Here is an 18413-nt window from a genome sequence, read left to right as displayed (position 1 = left end):
ACAGTCTGTGCCTGGGTTTTCACAGTTTATGAGCAGATCAAGGTACTTTCCACACATAGGCCTGGGACTCGAGTGGCCATTCTGCACAATAAGGGTGTGAGGGCCAGAGCCTTGGAGCATGCTGGGGAGGGGATGGTCTGGGCTAGATTCTCAATGGATCTGTGTCCAACTAGGATGTGTTAGGAGCAGTTGTGTCACTCACCCCCCGTCTCCTTCTCAGATGCAGAGGTACAGGAGCTAGAGGAAGGAAGCAGATGGTGAGACAGGCACCAGGGCAGCTCAGGAGCCCCCCTGGGACTACAGTGCATCCCCCCTCCCAGCCAGCTTGCTTGGCTTCACAGGGGTCAGCTCCCCATAGCCAAAGGGCCAGGTCCCCACGAGCCCCTCATCCTTTCCTGTTCTTCACTCCGGCAATGGCCAGTCACAGACGCGCTTCTCTTGGCCTCTGGGCCCACAGCACTTTGCTGGCGGGGAAGGGGATATTTTCCAAAGCCTCCTTCGGGCCTATGCTCAGAGTCAGTCATGTGCAACCACCTCCTCCCACCATACGAAAATCAGTGGGACCTTCAGTGCCTTGGAAAATGTTAGCTGAGATTCCTACCCCACCCCATGGGGCAGCCAGCTCAGGGGTGGAGAAACTGCCATAGGTGCGGAGAGCTAATTCCCCTCATGAAACTGCAGGGGAACCAGAACGTCCACACTCTAGTTCAGCTGGACACTGGGGCAAATGCCCCAACTTTTGTGACAAGTGTCACATTGATGGACGCCCTCATCTCCCTTCCACAGGGTCTTTATACCAAACAGCACCAGCCTGAACCACCCTGGGCTGCTTATCCCAAAGCTTTACACTGTGCCAGCTCACACCCTCTACGGAGAGCTGAGCCTCAGCCCCTTCGTTGCATGCATCTCCCCTCCTTCTCCAGGCCTGTGTCAGAGCAAATTATTGTTGTTTTCCCAGGCACTGGCTTTGCCCTAGTTCTTCCTCCTGCCTCTGCTTTTCTTCTGGATTATTTTCAATGCCAATTGCTCAGACAAACAAGTTTGTCTACATTTACAGGAGATAATGCTGCCTGCTTCTTACGTACAATGTCACCTGAAAGTGAGAACAGGCATTCGCATGGCACTTTTGTAGCCGACGTTGCAAGGTATTTGTGTGCCACATATGCTAAACATTCATATGCCCCTTCATGCTTCAGCCACCATTCCAGAAGATATGCTTCCATGCTGATGATGCTTGTTAAAAAAGTAATGCATTAATTAAATCTGTGCCTGAACTCCTTGGGGGAGAATTTTATTTTTCCTGTTCTGCTTTACCTGCATTCTGCCACATATGTCATGTTATAGCAGTCTCCGTGGATCATGACCCATCACATGTTTGATTTAAGAACACAAAGACGGTACCAATGTGAGTTTAAGGATAGCTATAGCACTTGACCCAAGGCTTAGGAATCTGAAGTGCCCTCCAAAATCTGAGAGGGAAGAGCTGTGGAGTATACTTTCAGAAGTCTTAAAAGAGCAACACTCCACCAAAAAAACCCTTCTGCTGGTGGCATCTGACTCAGATGATGAAAATGAACATGTGTCAGTCCACTCTGCTTTCAATCATTGTCGAGCAGAACCCATCATCATCAGCATGGACGCACGTCCTCTGAAATGGTGGTGGAAGCATAAAAGGATATGAATCTTTAGCACATCTGCCATGCAAGTATCTTGCGACACCAGCTACAACGCCATGTGAACACCTGTTCTCACTTTCAAGTGACATGGTAAACAGGAGGGCAGCATTATCTCCCATGGTAAATAAACTTATTTGTCTAAGCCATTGGTTGAACAAGAAGTAGGACTGAGTGGACTTGTAAGTTCTGAAGTTTTATATTGTTTTATTTTTGAATGCAGTTATTTTCTGTACATAATTCTACATTTGTAAGTTCAACTTTCATGACAAAGATTGCACTATCATACTTGCATTAGGTGAATTGAAATATATTACTTTTGTTTTTACAATGCAAATCTTCATAACAAAAACATAAAACAAGCAGTGTACACTTTGTATTCTCTTATAACTGAAATCAATATATTTGAAAACATAGAAAACATTCAAAAATATTTAAATAAATGGTATTCTATTATTAACGGTGCAATTTATCATAATTCATTTTTTTAATCTCTTGACAGCCCTAATTTTAATGTAGTTTTTTGTATTTAGTTTACGAGGTTTTTCTAAAAAAGTGCAAGTCCCGTCATATGGAGCAAATGTTCTTTCACAAGTCGTCAGCAAGGCTGGAAGGCACCCTTGGGTGAGATTTTGATAGGGACTGCCCTCATGCAAAACTCCCTCTGGTCAATTTGAGTCTCTCCTCTTAGCCAGAGGCAACGCAGATCAGCACGTAAAGAAGTGGCTAGGTCTAGCATGAAGCTGAGGGAAGGACTGGTGGGGCCCTGGGGTCAGCCATGGGTTCTGGCTGGTTTAGAAGCAGAATGAAATTCCATATGAACAAGCTATAAAGCTGCCCAACTGCAGCGAGCGCAGCAGCATGGGACTCCCTTGCTGAACTCAGCGTTCTGCATTCTCTCTGCTGTTGGCCAATGGCACTGCGAGTGCAAGAGCAGTATAGGCAATACCCCACCTGCCTCTGCATTACACACTCATGGACCAGTTCAAGGGGGGGGCATTAATCCGATTGTGGCAGTGAGTGGAGGAAGCACTGGCAATTCAAACAAGCCAGGAGAGCTGCAAATACCAGCCCCCGCCCCCAAGGGAAAGGTGAAAGAGAAGAGTCAAGAGGAAGCATTAACAGATAGAGGTACTGCCTGGAAAGAGCAGCCACAGGGCTGGGAGCAAGGGACATGTAATACAGCAAGGCAGAGTCCTCCTACGAGTACGGCTGGGGAAGGGACACGCCAGGGGTGGCAGCTGTGAAGATGATTTCTTAATTTCACTAGAAACAAGGACTTTTCAACATGCAAACACTAGGCTGGTAGGGCCAGCCTACACAGGTTGTGTACCAATTCAGAGACAGATACAGTTAAAGCCATGCAACCCCTCAGCACAGGTGCAGTGATCCCCATACAAGATGCTCAGTGCAGTAAATTTAGCAGAATAAGCACCTTTTATGCAGGCTTCGGTGTGCCCACACTAAGGGGCTGCACCGGCTTAACTGTATGTGCTTTCAAATCTGTACAGGCAAGTCTTACCTTAGGCGGGGGTTCCGTTCCACGGTTGTTATCGTGTAAAGCAAAAACCATGTATATGCAAAATTATATCCCCAAGCCCTTTAAATCTCACCTGCAGATCCAGCGGCCAGGCCGGAGGGGCATGTAAAGAGCACCACCGGGCTACCCGCCGCATCTGGAAGCCCGGCGGAGCCCTTTAAAGCCCGCCTGCAGCTTTGGCAGCCGGGCTGGAGAGCCCAGAGAAGCCCTTTAAATGCCCCCCCCCCAGCCCAGCTGCCGGAGCTGTGGACGGGGTTTAAAAGGACGGGGTTTAAAAAGGTTCACCGGACTTCCTGCTGCAGTGGGGAGCCCGGAGGAGCCCTTTAAATCCCGCCTGCAGCTTTGGCAGACGGGCTGGAGCTGGCATTTAAAGGGCCCGGAGCTCCACGGTGGCTGGAGCCTTGGGCCCTTTAGTTCATCACCGGGGCTACCAGCCACCTCTGCAGCTGGGAGCCCCCTGGGTGATTTAAAGGCCCTGGGACTCCCAGCCACAGCTGGTGCCCCAGGACCTTTAAATCTTGAGGCCACGGCCCCAGACTGTACACGTAAAGTTGAAATCGTGCATGTTAAATGTGCGTAAGTTGCGACAGACCTGTACACTGTGTAGCCCAGCCCTTGGGATCTCCAAGCGCAACTGTGCAGCTAGAGGCTGAGTAGCAGGAAGTGAAACAGGCCCAGCCTGGTGTCCCAGTGCCAGGCTCAGTGAAACGCAAACCGGACCAGCAGCAAGAAGTCCATTGTTGGTTTGTTAACATGGGAGAGCGCGCTCATGTGTCGACATGCTCACCTGGTCAACATTCCTTTAGCATTATAATACAGTGTGGCTTTTTGGTTCCTGGCCCAGGTGTGTAAAGTATTAGTCAGAATGGTGCATTGATAGAATGGGTTTTGCCTTTTAATAAAGCCAAAAAGAAGAAAATCCTTTTCCCAGCTGAACAAACAGACAAGCTCCCAGGAACAGCCTGCTTTTTGGAATGTTAATCCTGGCCAGCAAAGCCATCACAGTAGATAACCCAGACTTGCTTAAATATTTGCCCACAACATCTTATAAGATGGAGCAACAAGGGAATAAACCTTGTCAGGAAAGAAAAAACATCCCGTTTAATAGAGTGCAAAGCAGCCTACTGCGACACCAACACACCCTGCACCGGAACAGCCAGCTCCATGCACACTCAAGACAAGACTAGCACGGAGGTCCAGCAGGGTTTGGAGGAATTACACACCTAACACCAGCATCCCTCATCTCCCAGGGCTCAGCTGCAGTGGTTCAATTCCTTCCCCACTTGTGAATTCCTACAGCCCAGCTCTGAAGGAGGCAGAGCTAACATGTATTTGGATCTCCCGGGGCACAGTACCCCACAGCCTGGGACCACCCTGGAAGTGCCTCCGATCCAGGGCCAAGAGCATCATGCTGGCTTTGGAGTCTGTGCCACGATGAGGGCGGTGGTCTCTGGAGTCAGAGAGAACCAGGTGTTCTGGAGGCCTGGCCACAGCCCAGCAGGGGCTTTAGAGATTAGGACCAAGCCAGTGACCTGAACCTGGAGTGGGCAGGGGTGGCATTCTGGTGCCATGTGCCTTGGGGCTGCCGTGAACCACGCAGGCTACAGATAAAGTGGCCTGGACTGATGTTCCTAGTTACAATCATCCAGTCTCGGAGTGACACTCAGGGTTACTAGGTTTCCACCAAGATGAGCAGCTGGAGCTTCCCAGCTAGCTGGATAACAGGCAACCATTGGTATCGCTGTGTGACTCTCGGGCGGGGAAGGAGATGAGTCTGTTAGTATGTTGAGGCCATGCCTGTGGGAGGTGCACCTCCTGTGTAACAGGCACCCCAGAAGTAACTGGATCCCCAGACTCGCTGGACACTTTCGGCTGTCTCTGGGCTTGACTAACCATTGCCTGGCACCTTGCGCAGCGGGTGTGAGCTGCTACCAACCAGGCCCACTGCACTAAGCGCACAAGATAATAGTGAACCAGGCTCTTGTTTCTTACATAGAACCAAGAACACTGTCAGGACTCAAAGGGCTGACCCAGCTCCCCTGGGCGCCACAGACCCTAGATAAACAGCCCAGGTTACAAACCACTGTCCACACGCAGTCTTTGATTTGGCTCTTGGGTTAATTCTGACCACTCTGCTTTGGCGAAAGCCTCATGGTGAGGCAGAAACTGAAGTTGCTCATGGGGAGAAAGCATGTCATTGGTGCTTCAACACAGACTCACTCCTGTGCCGTAGTGTTCTGGGCAGAACTCTGCACATGGGTGATGGCCCAAGTGGATACCACAAACATGGGAACGGCTGGAGCCTCAACTTCCCATTTTCCAAAACAGAGGATGCAAAAACCGGCACAGTGAACTGAGAAAAATGTAGCATGGAATTTATGAGAAGTATTTCCACGACATTTGCCTCGCTCTAGCACTGAGCACCCCGGCAGCAAGGGCACCCAGTTGCGTGCTAAGTGAATGGAGATTGCCAGCCGACAACTGCTAAACACAGATCAATTTCCTTAGCTGTGGGGCTCCTGTGCAGAGCAGGGTTCTCTCTATCATCACACTCTTCACTGCACAGCCAACTTAGGCACATGTAAGGGAGCACAACCATTACCAGCTTAGCATAAGCCATGTGCCAAGTGCACTTGGTACATCCAGCTGGTGACTGTCAAAAGTCATGGCTTTACCAAATCAAAACTAAAATTTCATCAGAACGCTCAAGGTGAACTTGGCAGTGAGAACCATCTCATGTTCAGCTTTCTGCCCCAGCCAGCTCTGCTGTGTGCCTGGGCTGGTGTAGTCTCAAGGACTGGTTAAATTCTCCCCTTCTCTCACCCACGGATCCTTGTTCTCAAGCAGCTGAACTTCTCCTCCCAGCTTACAAAAAGGAATTCTTACAATGTCAAGGCTGGACACTTTTTACCCAAAAATTAAGTTTCAAAAAGTTCTGAATGCCTGAAAACTGGAGCTTAGAGTGGTACTCAGTGACTTACACGAGTACCCTCTAGTCGACACTAGAAACTCTACACTGGCACAGCTACACTGATGCTGCAATGCATCTGGTGAAGACGCCCTATGTCGATGGGAGAGAGCTCTCCCACTGTAAGGTCTGAGGCCTTTTCTTCAGCCATACTAGGAGAGCAGCAGCCATGAGCCAAGAAGCAAAGTCACCTCCTCACATTTCATCTAAATTACTTTAAAACAATGTAATATCAGTCTTTTAAGAAGGCAATCCTGTACTAAACAGTACCCCCCAGCAAACAGATCTTAGGATGCCTAAAGAAAACTTGCTTGATAGTATTCTGTCTAGCAAGGAATCACTTCAACAGCTGTGGTTGTGAAGTCTCTATTTCATTATTTTGTCTTGTCTATGGTCCCTGCTTCTCTGTTTGTCTGGTTCTTTGTTGCATAACTAATTTTGCAAGATTTAAATCAACTAAGGTGGTGAGGTATGACTAGGCAAAGAATTATTTTGCAATATGTTAGGATTGGACAAAGAACTGCCTAACATTTTAGTAAAATGACCGGCTAAGGCGGGGTGGCCAACCTGCGGCTCTGGAGCCACATGTGGTTCTTCAGAAGTTAATATGCGGCTCCTTGTATAGGCACCGACTCCGGGGCTGGAGCTACAGGCACCAACTTTCAAATGTGCCGGGGGGTGCTCACTGCTCAACCCCTGGCTTTGCCCCCACTCCACCCAGCCTGCCATGCCCTAGCTCCTCCCCCCTCCACAGCCTCTTACACACCACAAAACAGCTGATCAGGAGGTGCAGGAAGGGAGGGGGAGGTGCTGATCAGCAGGGCTGCCAGTGGGCAGGAGCCACTGGGAGAGCGTGTGTGCACGCGTGGGTGGTGGGGGGGCTGCTGACATATTACTGTGGCTCTTTGGCAATGGACATTGGTAAATTCTGGCTCCTCCTCAGGCTCAGGTTGGCCACCCCTGGGTTAAGGCATAGCTAAGCAGGACTCCAATTTCACTATATAAACTGGGTTCCAAGGAGGAGACTGTTGGGGCAAAAAAAGGAAAAGGAAAAACCTTGAAGAACTTGCCTCCAAGAGACAGCCCAGAGCAGAGCTGCTAGAATCCGATGCACGACCCTGACATGCAGTGTAACCCCTTTGGGGTTTGGAGAGCATGGCTCCTTTAAATCTTTTTCCTGGAGGAGGGGAGGGGGAAAGTGAGAAAAAAGGAGGGAAACTCCACAGGGTGGAGCTGGAGCTCCAGGGGAGAGAGGAGGCAGCCTGCAGGCTCTGGCAAAGGAAGCAACACAGAACCTGCCTGGAGAGGGCAGGGCAGCCAATCGGGGACAGCCCTGGACAGGAGCCAGGAGCAGCACTGGGCCAGGGAGGAATCGCCCAAGGACAGGCTGGAGCTGGACCCAGGATTATGGCTGCCCAGAGCTGCATGGGGCTGGTGACTCTGCAGTGGGAACAAGGAGGGAGGCTGTAGCTAGTTAAGTGGGGAGGTGATCGCTGTGTGGCTTTGCAGTGAGTGGCAGAAGAGGGCACCGGAGGGGTTTGCTGGGGAGAGTTCACTGGCGCTGAAGATGACCAGGAGCACCCAAGACTCACCACTGGACTGGAACTTTGCTCAGGCCTCCTGAACTCTGTGTGCAGACACGTTGCTCAGTGTCTGCCCTTCCAGACTGTGCTACCATTGGGTCTGTGGGGCCTTCGTTTGGATGCAACCCTGTTTTACTGCTCCCCTTATACTACCCCATGTTGTATTTCTCCTCTCATCCTTCTAAATAAATACCTCCCTTTGTTATATCCATTGTACTTTTCTTGTGGATGTGGGTGTTCACTCTGGGGGGTTTGGAATAGGCGCCCCTGGGGTGGAAGGGATTTCTCCTTCTGCATTCCTGCACATGCCTTCTCTTGGCCAGAGCTGCCTGCAGAGCAGACTCCATCTTTGCCACGAGGGCGCTAAAGTTACACTGCAATAAGAATTCAGGTGAGACTGATCTTGCCTGGCCAACAGGTAAAGACTGCCTGCATGATCAGAACTGGTGAGGACAGCATTGTATTCTTAGCACGTGTATTCTGCTCTGTGATTGTGAACAGAGGGAGGTTAAGGATATTTCTGTGTAAGACTCTTTCACTGATAAAAAGGTCCTGCAAACCCACACAAGAGCACACCTTGATCCCTGGGAACTAGGTAAAGGCGGGTGCCCTAGAGTGTGCCAGTAACACCATTGACAGAATAAATCCACCTCTGCGAGACCTCACCCGATGACATAGCGCAGTCCACACTGGCACTTAAGCAGATGTAACTTATGCTGCTTGCGGGGAGGGTGGGGGGGAAGAAGGGGAGGCATATTCATATCCAAGCAACACAAGTTATACAGATGTAACCTGTCGTGTAGACGAACCTTCAGGACGGGCTTGGTGTAACACCATTTGTCTGGAGTAGCTTCTACCGAGGTCAAGTTTAATCTCAGAGAGTTAGTTGGTAAGTCTCAAGGGAAACATTAAATCTGATTAATGCTCCACCACTAACAACTTACAGATGCCAGGAAGTTAATGAACATTGCTGTACAGTTACTTAGGCCACGCCTACACTTGCGAGTTTACAGCAGTACAAATCTATCGCTGTAATATTGCTCGTGTAGCTGCTCAATGCTGACAGCAGAGAGCTTATGTCGAACAGTACAACATGTCGCTCAGGGGTGTGAAAAATACTCCATGAAGCAGCTACTGCACTGATACCTGGATCAGAGACATGACAATTCACCACAAAGGAGCAGGCAACAATCCAAGAGCAGAGTGCAGTATGGGGAGACTATTTGATTCCAGTGACAGCAACACCTGCACCCTTGCGTAAGGCTCTGAAGACAAGCTGTTTGCAAAGCAGCCTGCTGGAAACAGCAAGAGAACTGCTACAAGGATGAGTCAAATCCATCCCTCTGCCATTAACTCAGACACCACATGCAAGGACGCTGGCAGGTGAGTATGGCTACTTTTACAGGCCTGTGTTAGTGACACTGTGCAGTTACTTATTGCATCTCCTTAGCACAATCTGTTGCCAGGACACATCACAGCTCTGCACAGGGCGGAGCCAAGACCGGATATATGTCTAATTGGGGAAATGCACAAAGCTTGTTAGATGTTCACAGCCTTCGCAGCCACTTTTGTACCAAGTCTGCGAATTCCAGGTAGGGCTACTTCTAACACTGCCGGTGAACTGAGCAATGTCCACCATCTCACAGCCAGTACATGCCAACCCCCCACTCTCCATATGGAGCCAGAACAGACTGGGGGCAGCAGACATGTAGTGGATTGAAATCCTTCTCCCCAAACCAAGGCTCAGCCTCCCCTCCTCTTCCCCACTTCAGCCACATACACATGATCCTGAAGAGAGAGGAACCAGTTTTTCTGAGTAATGGGGAGTGGAAGGGAGGGAGCGAATGCATGAGTTCCCAGCAGGCCAGATGCGTGAAGCTGCCCAGGACCAGGCTCTATGGAAGTTGTTTGGAATCCACCAGACAGTGGACATGGTGTCCCCAAAGTGTCCTCCCACCCATCCCATGGGGAGGTATCAGAGCAGCACCTGTAGCAAACACCTACAAGAAGCTCAACAGGAGACTGAACTGTGGCCCAGCTGCATCCATTTATCAGGGTAAATACTGTTCCTGAAGATGAAGGGGGTGGATGTGTGAGTGAGTATAGTGCACTCTTAGCAGCTTTTGGGTCTTTGGGCAGCTTCTACAAGGATTTCTGTGGGTGCCTCAACAGCTTCCTGTCCCCAAAGACTGTCCAGCAAAGCAGGTCTGCGGCTCACCCCTGCAGAGAAAATAGGAATCTCAGGCCTTCCCTGCCCTGCATAAACACTGTTCTGAACAGTCTGAGACCCAGCACCTACTATGGGAGGAATCTAGGGACACAAATCTTGCAAGAAATTGTCCTTTTGGGGCAGAACTCGAGTACACCTCTGAGAGGATGGAGAGGGATTCCTGCAGCAGCTCCAAGGAGGAGGCAGGCAGGCTAGAACTGCCTGCAGGGAGTACTCAAGCTGAGCCTTCTGGGAAGCAGCACAGAACTTGGCAACTCCAGTGCTTACCTAAAGGCTCTGCCTCCGTGATGGCCAATCAAATTGAAGGGGATGGGCCCTATTGGCCAACTGCATTCCCAGGAAGAAGGGCAAGCCCTTGGCAAGTTTGAAAGGGTACATTCTGTCCAAGGCACTTGGAGGCGGAGGCAGAGAGGACAATTTCCCTTCAACGGCACCACCTGCTCCACAGTAATCTAGTCCTCGCCCACTACCAAGGTCACAGCAAACTGTCCCAGGCCAGGCTTGAGGATTCAGCAGCACTGAGCCCACCTGCATGAGGGGAGGACATAGACCCTGTGCACTCTGGTTCAGAGCACATGCCGTGTTGGCACAGGTTCCATTCAGCACCACAGGCCAGACACAATCCGGCTTTGCCAAATGCAGCTCTGATCCCACAGCAGATGCACAGATCAGAGCATTGGGTCACAGGTTCTGGACTGGGCATAACAAGCACTGGGCCTGAATTTCCAAATGACCAGTGATTTTGGGGATCCAACCTGAGACAGCCTAGGGACCCAATTTTCAGAGGCTGGGTGTTCAGCACTTTTTAAAAATCAGACCCTTTGAAGGCATCTCAAATTGGGTCCTCAGAAAAGAGGCCCTTTTCTCCACATAGAGGAAGGAACATGTAAATTCTTCACCTCCACCTCTCAGTCTCTGGGAAAGGGCATGCAGGTGGGATGATGTCTCAGAAGGAAAATGCTCAGTGGCACCCCAACTACACAATCCTTTGGAGGAAGGGGTGGCTGGCTGGCTTTTTGGTGCCAAAGCAGAGTGGTGTCAACACCTGGGAAGCTAGAAATCTGAACTGTATGTCCTCTTTTCACACATGGGCTAGTCTGAGGAGAACATGACCAGAACAGCAAGGCAAGGTCAGCATGTCCATGCAGGGCAAACTACAGTGTGAATGAGCAAACGATTTGAAATGGCTGTAGTGAACGTGTAACAGCCTGAACCGGTGTCCCAGGTCACCAGCTCAAATCTTAACCTGAAGGAAAGTTTGAGGGAGAACAAAGGAACAGTGATGACGAAGCTGTTATGAACCTGAAGCAAGGCCAGGAAAGGAAAACAAAGCAAAGGGACCAGAAGACAGAACAGAAGCAGCCAAATCAAGACTTAGCCATCACATTTGTTCTGGGGTGTGCTTCTTCCCTGGGAAAGCTCAGCATGGGCACAGCAAGCTCCAGCCATTCCCTTTCATAACGAGGCTGCCTGGGCAACAAGGCCTGAAAAAAGGAGCTTAACTCACACTATCAGATAGTTCCTTCTGCTGTGCCAGCGGCAGCCCTGGGATAACAGAGGCAAGTTAAAAAGGGAAAATCCTCACCGGATGGTTCCCCCTTAGGTAACACCCACTACTGGAGCACAGCCTGCTGCCTAGTTCATCTCACCCCACACACTAACTCTGCCTCCCCTCAGCACTCCCTGGGATACCTTTCTACATCAGGCACTTTGAAGAGTCAAGCTCTATTTTCTTGCTCCCCTCATGAGCCACAAGAGCTCGCCAAAGGCGGTCCCAGTTCTGATCTCAGACTTTGGGAGGTCCAGTGTGTATTTATAGCCATCAACACAGATTGCCCAAAGCTTTGCGTCTGCCTGCCTGCAGTCTAGCAGTTAGAAGTGCTCAAATGCTTACTCCATTTCCTTACGTTCCGCCTCCTCTGGTGTCAGATCCTCCTCCACGCTGTAGTCCAGCACCGAGCCCACCCCAAACGCACGGTTTCGTTGGATCAGGGGTTTGATGGCCTCTTGGTCCTCGCCAGCCACGAACTGCCCATAGAAAGTCATCTTCATCAGCTTCTCGAACAGATGCTGCCCCAGTAGCTTCCTGCTGAGGTTCATCAGCTACAAGACACAAAGCCCATGTAAGACACCGCTTTCTTCGGTGCGGGCACCTCCTTGCCTCGCCATACCTGGGGTAACAGCTCTGCATTAGCTTTCAGTTGAAGAAATAGTGCTGGGGAAAGCCAAGACCCAGACACACCAATGGCCGCAGGACCATGGATTAGCCTGACCTTAGGGTCCAGCCAGTGTTGGACACACCAGCGCTCTGGCCTTAGCTGTAGGGACACCACCTTGATCTGCTCATCAGAGGGTCCAAGCCATGATCCCCATTTGTACAGAGAAGGGAGACGAGGGTGGGCCCGGGATCTTGCCGGAGGTCCCAGAACCAGGTCTCCAGCCCGTAATCCAGGCACTGGACCACCTGCTGAGACACGTTAAATTAATACTGAAGACAAGATCCTATGGGCACCTGACCCCAGACCCTCGCTCCAGAGAAACCCCGGGGCCTGCGCCGGGGAGGCAGAAAGCATCAGTTACACGCAGGCTCGAGGGGTCCCCGGCTGACCCGGGGGGGGGGGGTCTCCGTCGTTTTCTCCTGCTGCCAAGCGCCTCTCCCCAACTCCCACCCGGGAGACACGCGCCCGAGGGACCCGACTGCGCCCAAAGCTCCCCGCGGGCAGCAGCCGAGCCCCGGCGAGCCTGCTCCGAAGCCCCCCGCGCACGGGCCCGGGGCTCCGCTCACCGGCCGGCTCCGCGCCACCAACGGCTCCAGCGCGCAGAGCCGCAGCACCACCAGCGCCCGCACCAGCTCCGCGCTGCTCTTGCTGCGAAACGCCTCCCGCGGGTCCCCGAACTGCACCGCGGGCGGCGGCGGCTGCACCCGGCGCGTCCCCCGCGGGCCGGTCCCGCCGCGCGCCGAGCCCCGCTCCGGGGGAGGAGGCGGCGGCGGCCGGGCCGCTTCCCCCGGCTGCTCCTGGCGGGCGGCGGCGGCCGTGGAGCGCAGGCAGCGGGGAGAGCGCAGGCTGGAGGCGGCGCGGAGCGCCAGGGACCGGGCTGCGCTCGCCATGGCGTGAGACCCTGCAGCCCGCGCCGGCCGGAGCCGGTTTAAATAGCGGGAGCCCCGCCCCCCGAGCGCCCCGCCCCTCCCGAGCGCCCGCCCCCTTATTGGAAGGCCCCGCCCCTTCTTGGAACGCCCCACCTCCTTAGGGCGTAGTCCCGCCCCCTACCCGGAACGCCCCGCCTCCTTAGTGTTTAGCTCCGCCTCCTACCCGGAACGCCCCGCCTCCGTAGTGCTTAGCTCCGCCTCCTAACCGCAGTGCCCCGTCCCTTTCGTGCATTGCCCCACCCTCACTGCCGCGCCCGGGCGCCTGTTGGTGCCCTGAGAAAGCAGAGTGGGACCCACTGCCAGAGTTAGGCCACACAGCGCAGGTGGGGGCTGGACTCCATGATCCCTCCCCTTCAGTCCTATGTCCCTAAGGGGTTTTGTGTGATACAGGCACCTAGTGCCCATCCATTACCTTTCCCCCCCATTTTCATACTTGCTATCTGGTCACCCTCGTCCCTATGTCAGTCCTAACCTTCCCACAGGGACTGTGACCCAAACCCCCTCCCATCCTGCCCCTCAGAACTGTGCCCCAAGCCCTCCAACCTGCCCCCTAAGGGTAGTAGAACAAATCCACCCTATCCTGCCCCTAGGGACTATGCCCAACAACCCCTCTTAACCTGCCCCTAGCAGGGCGGATGCAAGGATGTTTCACGCCCTATGTGAAACTTCCACCTTGCACCCCCACCCCTCTCCCGAGCCCTGTGGCAACTCTCCGCCCCCTCCCGCTCATCTCTGCTCCGCCTCCTCCCCGAGCATGCCATCGCCGCTCCACTTCTCCCGCCTCCCAGGCTGGCGGCACCAATCAGCTGTTTGGTGCCGCAAGCCTGGGAGGGAGATAAGCAGAGCGGGGCGGCATGCTGATGATGTCAGAGAAACCAGAGAGCAGCTCCCTGCTCACATTTCCATCTCCCCAGGCTGTGAAGGCCTCAGTGCATTATGGGGCATGAAAGTCGATGCCCCAGGGGTTTGCAGTGAATCCGGGATCCAATGGCCACGCATTGTAGGAACAACTCAGTGAGCTAGAATCTTGCCTGGTCCCCCTTCAGCTGTCGGGAAAGATGCAGCTGTTGCAGCCCACCATGCTCTGCATGTGCCCAGTACACCTTGCCTTCCTTAATCAAACCCAGTCTTCTGTACAGGAGAGCAAACAGCTTGGGGAGGCCTGGGCGTTGGGCACTGAAGTGAGGGTGTTTTGCTGTCGCCCCATTAAAATTAGAATTTTTTAAGAGCCTTTTCCCAACCTTGCCACCACTCAGAACCAATCAAAGAATAATACACAACACCACACACAACAACACACGATGCACCTTGGGCACAACCACAGCTGATAGCTCCAGCCCCTAAAGTATATGGAAACAGGGCTAGGATGGAGGTTGCTCCAGTTGCACCAGCAGCCCCTGCTCCAATCATCCTGCCTGGCCAGATGCAGTAACACACCTCAGTGTTGTTACCCACGAGGAGGGCGGGGAGGAAATCCCCAGCAATCTAGGAGGCAGGACAGGTGACTGGTGATGGGTAACCATGGGACAAAGCAAGGTCCGGGCGGCCTTTCTAAGCTGGTGTCGGAGGTTGGGGCTGGCCGTGGACTCTGAGTAGAGCTGGCTTCTCATTGGCTGGTATTTAAATTTTTGGACCTGTTTAATACATTTTCAGTGCTAGTGGTCCTGAGCATGAGTGCTAGATGGGGCAGGGAGGAGTAGGGGGTGGGGAGGAGTGGGGGCATGGGGAAGTGCTGGGAGGAGAGGAGTGGAGATATGGGGAAGTGTGGGGGGTGGAGAGATGCTGGGGGCAGAGTAGGGGGAGGGAAGGTGCTAGAAGGGGCAATGAGAAGTGGGGGTGGGAAGTGCTGGTGAGAGGAGTGGGAGGTGCTGGGGGTAGGAGTGGGAAGGTGTGGAAGGGGCAGGGAGGAATGCAGGGTGGGGAGGTGCTGGAAGGGGTGAGAAGGGGGTGGGGAGATGCTGGGAGGTGCAAGGAGGAATGGGAGTGGGGAGGTGCTGGGTGGGGTGAGAGGTGCTGGAAGGGGTGGGAGGAGTGGGGGCTGGGAGGTGCTGGGGGGAGGACCAGGGAGTGGGAGGTGCTGGGAGGGGTGGGAGGAGCGAGGGGAGGTGCTGGGAGGGATGGGAGGTGCTGGGTGGGGTAGGAGGAGCGAGGGGAGGTGCTGGGTGGGATGGGAGGTGCTGGGGGAGGAGCAGGGGAGGTGCTGGGTGGGGTAGGAGGAGTGGTGGGTGGAAGGTGCTGGGGGGAGGAGCAGGGGGAGGTGCTGGGGGGAAGATGGGGTGGGGTGGGAGGTGCTTGGGGGAGGACGGGGGAGGTAGAAGGTGCTGTGAGGGCTGGGAGGAGCGAAGGGAGGTGCTGTGAGGGATGGGAGGTGCTGGGTGGGGTAGGAGGAGCGAGGGGAGGTGCTGGGAGGGATGGGAGGTGCTGGGTGGGGTAGGAGGAGCGAGGGGAGGTGCTGGGTGGGATGGGAGGTGCTGGGGGAGGAGCAGGGGAGGTGCTGGGTGGGGTAGGAGGAGTGGTGGGTGGAAGGTGCTGGGGGGAGGAGCAGGGGGAGGTGCTGGGGGGAAGATGGGGTGGGGTGGGAGGTGCTTGGGGGAGGACGGAGGGGGTAGAAGGTGCTGGGAGGGCTGGGAGGAGCGAGGGGAGGTGCTGGGAGGGGTGGGAGGTGCTGGGAGGAAGGAGCGGGGGAGGTGCTGGGAGGAGTGGGAGGAGTGGGGGATGTGCTGGGAGGAGTGGAAGAAGTGGGGATGGGAGTGCTGGGGGGAGGAGCAGGGGGAGGTCCTGGGTGGGGCAGGAGGAGTGGTGGGTGGGAGGTGCTGGGGGGAGGACCGGGGAGGAGGGTGGGAAGAGGGAAGCTTTACTGTCCTGGCTGCTGCCACCCCCAGCTTCCCAGCGGACCCGCCATGTCAACATCAGGCCTTGATTGCCCTGGCCCTGAGAGATCTTCTAACCCAGGGGTGGGCAAACTAAGGCCCGCGGGCCACATCCGGCCTGCGGGACCCTCCTGCCTGGCTCCTCAGCTCCTGGCCTGGGAGGTTCGCCGCCGGCCCCTCCCCTGCTGTGCCCCCTCCGCCACAGCCTCAGCTCACCCTGCTGCTGGCACAATGCCCTGGGTGATGGGGCTGCGAGCTCCTGGGGCAGCGCAGCTGCAGAGCCCGGCCTGACCCGGTGCTCTGTGCTGCGCAGTGGCGTGGCTGGCTCCAGCCGAGCAGCGCGGCTCCCTGTCCTGGTGCTCTGGGTGGCACGGCTGTAATGCCACCAGCCACCAGTGCTCCAGGCAATGTGGTAAGGGGGCAGGGAACGGGGAGGGGTTGGATAGAGGGAAGGAGAGTTTGGGGTGGTGGACAGCAGTTGGGGGTGTGGATAGTGGTCAGGGTGGTCAGAGGGCAGGGAATGGGGGCGTTTAATGGGGACAGGGGTCTCGGGGGACAGTCAGGAAGGAGGGGGGGTTGGATGGGGCAGCGGGGAGCAATCAGGGGCAGGGGTTCCGGGGCCTTCAGGGAACAAGGGGGGTTGGATGGGGCAGGAGTCCCGGGCGATGGGGCTGCAAGCTCCTGGGGCAGCACAGCTGCAGAGCCCGGCCTGACCCGGTCTCTGTGCTGCGCAGTGGCATGGCTGGCTCCAGCCGGGCGGGGAGGCTGCCTGACCCGGTGCTGTGCTGCACGGTGGCATGGCCGGCTCTAGCCGCGCAGGGTGGCTGCCTGTCCCGGTCTCTGTGCTGTGTGGTGGCGTGGCCGGCTCCAGCCGGACGATGCGGCTGCCTGACCTGGTCTCTGTGCTGCGTGGTTGTGTGGCTGGCTCCAGCCGGGCGGGGCAGCTGCCTGACCCGGTCTCTGTGCTGCGCAGTGGCGTGGCCGGCTCCAGCTGGGCGGCATGGCTGCCTGACCCAGTGCTCTGTGCTGTGCGGTGGTGTGGATGGCTCCAGCCGGGCGGTGCAGCTGCCTGACCCGGTCTCTGTGCTGCACGGTGGCGTGGCCGGCTCCAGCCAGGCGGTGCGGTTGCCTGACTCGGTGCTCTGTCCTGCACGATGGCAGTGCTGGCTCCAGCCGGGCGGGACGGCTGCCTGACCCGGTGCTCTGTGCTGCGCGGTGACGTAGCTGGCTCCAGCCGAGCAGCGCTGTTTCCTGTCCTGGTGCTCTGGCTGGCGCGGCTGTAGTGCAACCAGGAACCAGTGCTCCAAGCAGCGTGGTAAGGGGGCAGGGAATCGGGGGGGGTTTGGATAGAGGGCAGGGGAGTTTGGGGTGGTGGTCATGGGGTGGAGGTGTGGATAGTGGTCGAGGTGGTCAGAGGGCAGGGAATGGGCAGTTGAATGGGGGCAGAGGGCCCAAGGGGGCAGTTAGGAAGGAGGGGGTTTGGATGGGGCAGCTGGGGGCAATCAAGGGAAGGGTTTCTGTGGGCCATCAGGGAACAAGGGGGTTGGATGGGGCAGGAATCCCGGGGGGGAGCGGATTTGGGGGGGTCTGGGCCATGCCTCCCTCCCCTGGCCCTAACCAGCCCTCCATACAATTGCTAAAACCTGATGCGGCCCTCAGGCCAAAAAGTTTGCCTGCCCCTGTTCTAACCACATCAGGCCAGAGAGGGAACCGATGCCCTGCCCACCTCCAGCAGCTCCAGCGGAGCCCTGTGCAGCCCATGGCCTGAGAGTCCAGGTCCCTGCTGTCCCCCCACTCTCATGGCTCATTTTTCTCCCCCACCTTATTTCTCCTTTCGCCTCTGAGGGGAGTCTGGCTTCCTCCCCAGGACGGCTCCACCTTGTACCAGCGCTGTGAGCAGAGAGGCAGCCATGGCAGTGCTGCAGCCAGCCGGGCAGTGAGTACAGCTTGCAGGGCTCGAGGTGGCTGGTCAGAGCAGGTGCTGGTTCAGCTAAGCTGCCAGCGACAGCCAGCACCAGGGGCACAAGCCGCTTTCCCTCCGGGCTTCCTCCCTCTGGACATGCTTGTCTTGTTTCGTCTTAGAGGAAATAGGATCGGACACTGACAAGGCAACAACAAAGGCCCAGCAAACAGAGGGGGCCCCTAACTGCCTAATGCTGAGTCAGCAAACAGGAGCTTTATCACCGTCTCCTTCTGTGCTAGGCTGGACACTCACCTTATCCACACAGCACAGGCAAGAGGAAGGGAGGAGGAGGGGAGGGGGCTACAGGCCCTGGGGGACAAGAGGGCAGCATTGCACCGTCTATTTCACGGAACCCCATGAACAGCCCACTCCTGCTCCTAGCGACCAGGCTGCTGCTCAGCACAGAGACCATTTTAGACAGAAAGGTACCAGTTAGGG

General features: G+C 55.2%; 1 protein-coding gene across 2 annotated transcripts in view; it reads right to left on the bottom strand.

Moving 5' to 3' along the window:
- PRODH (proline dehydrogenase 1) overlaps positions 1 to 18153 on the bottom strand; it is a 33296-nt gene extending 15143 nt beyond the window's left edge. The window contains exons 1-3 of one of the 2 annotated variants that reach the window (XM_050923812.1): positions 17834 to 18153; positions 11889 to 12097; positions 203 to 237 (exon numbers count right to left, since the gene is read on the bottom strand). In XM_050923812.1, coding sequence (XP_050779769.1) covers positions 203 to 237; positions 11889 to 12094 — 241 coding nt within the window. In that variant the 5' untranslated portion in view covers positions 12095 to 12097; positions 17834 to 18153. Of the gene's footprint in view, positions 1 to 202; positions 238 to 11888; positions 12098 to 12779; positions 12898 to 17833 lie in introns of those variants that run through there. The other variant, XM_050923813.1, reaches the window with a different exon arrangement.
- Positions 18154 to 18413: the final 260 nt, after the last annotated feature.

Source organism: Gopherus flavomarginatus, chromosome 15 (assembly GCF_025201925.1).
Source record: "Gopherus flavomarginatus isolate rGopFla2 chromosome 15, rGopFla2.mat.asm, whole genome shotgun sequence".
Taxonomy (NCBI): Eukaryota; Metazoa; Chordata; order Testudines; family Testudinidae; genus Gopherus; species Gopherus flavomarginatus.
Note: the sequence above shows the minus strand (reverse complement) of the source record. Positions and strands in the feature narration are given on the sequence as shown.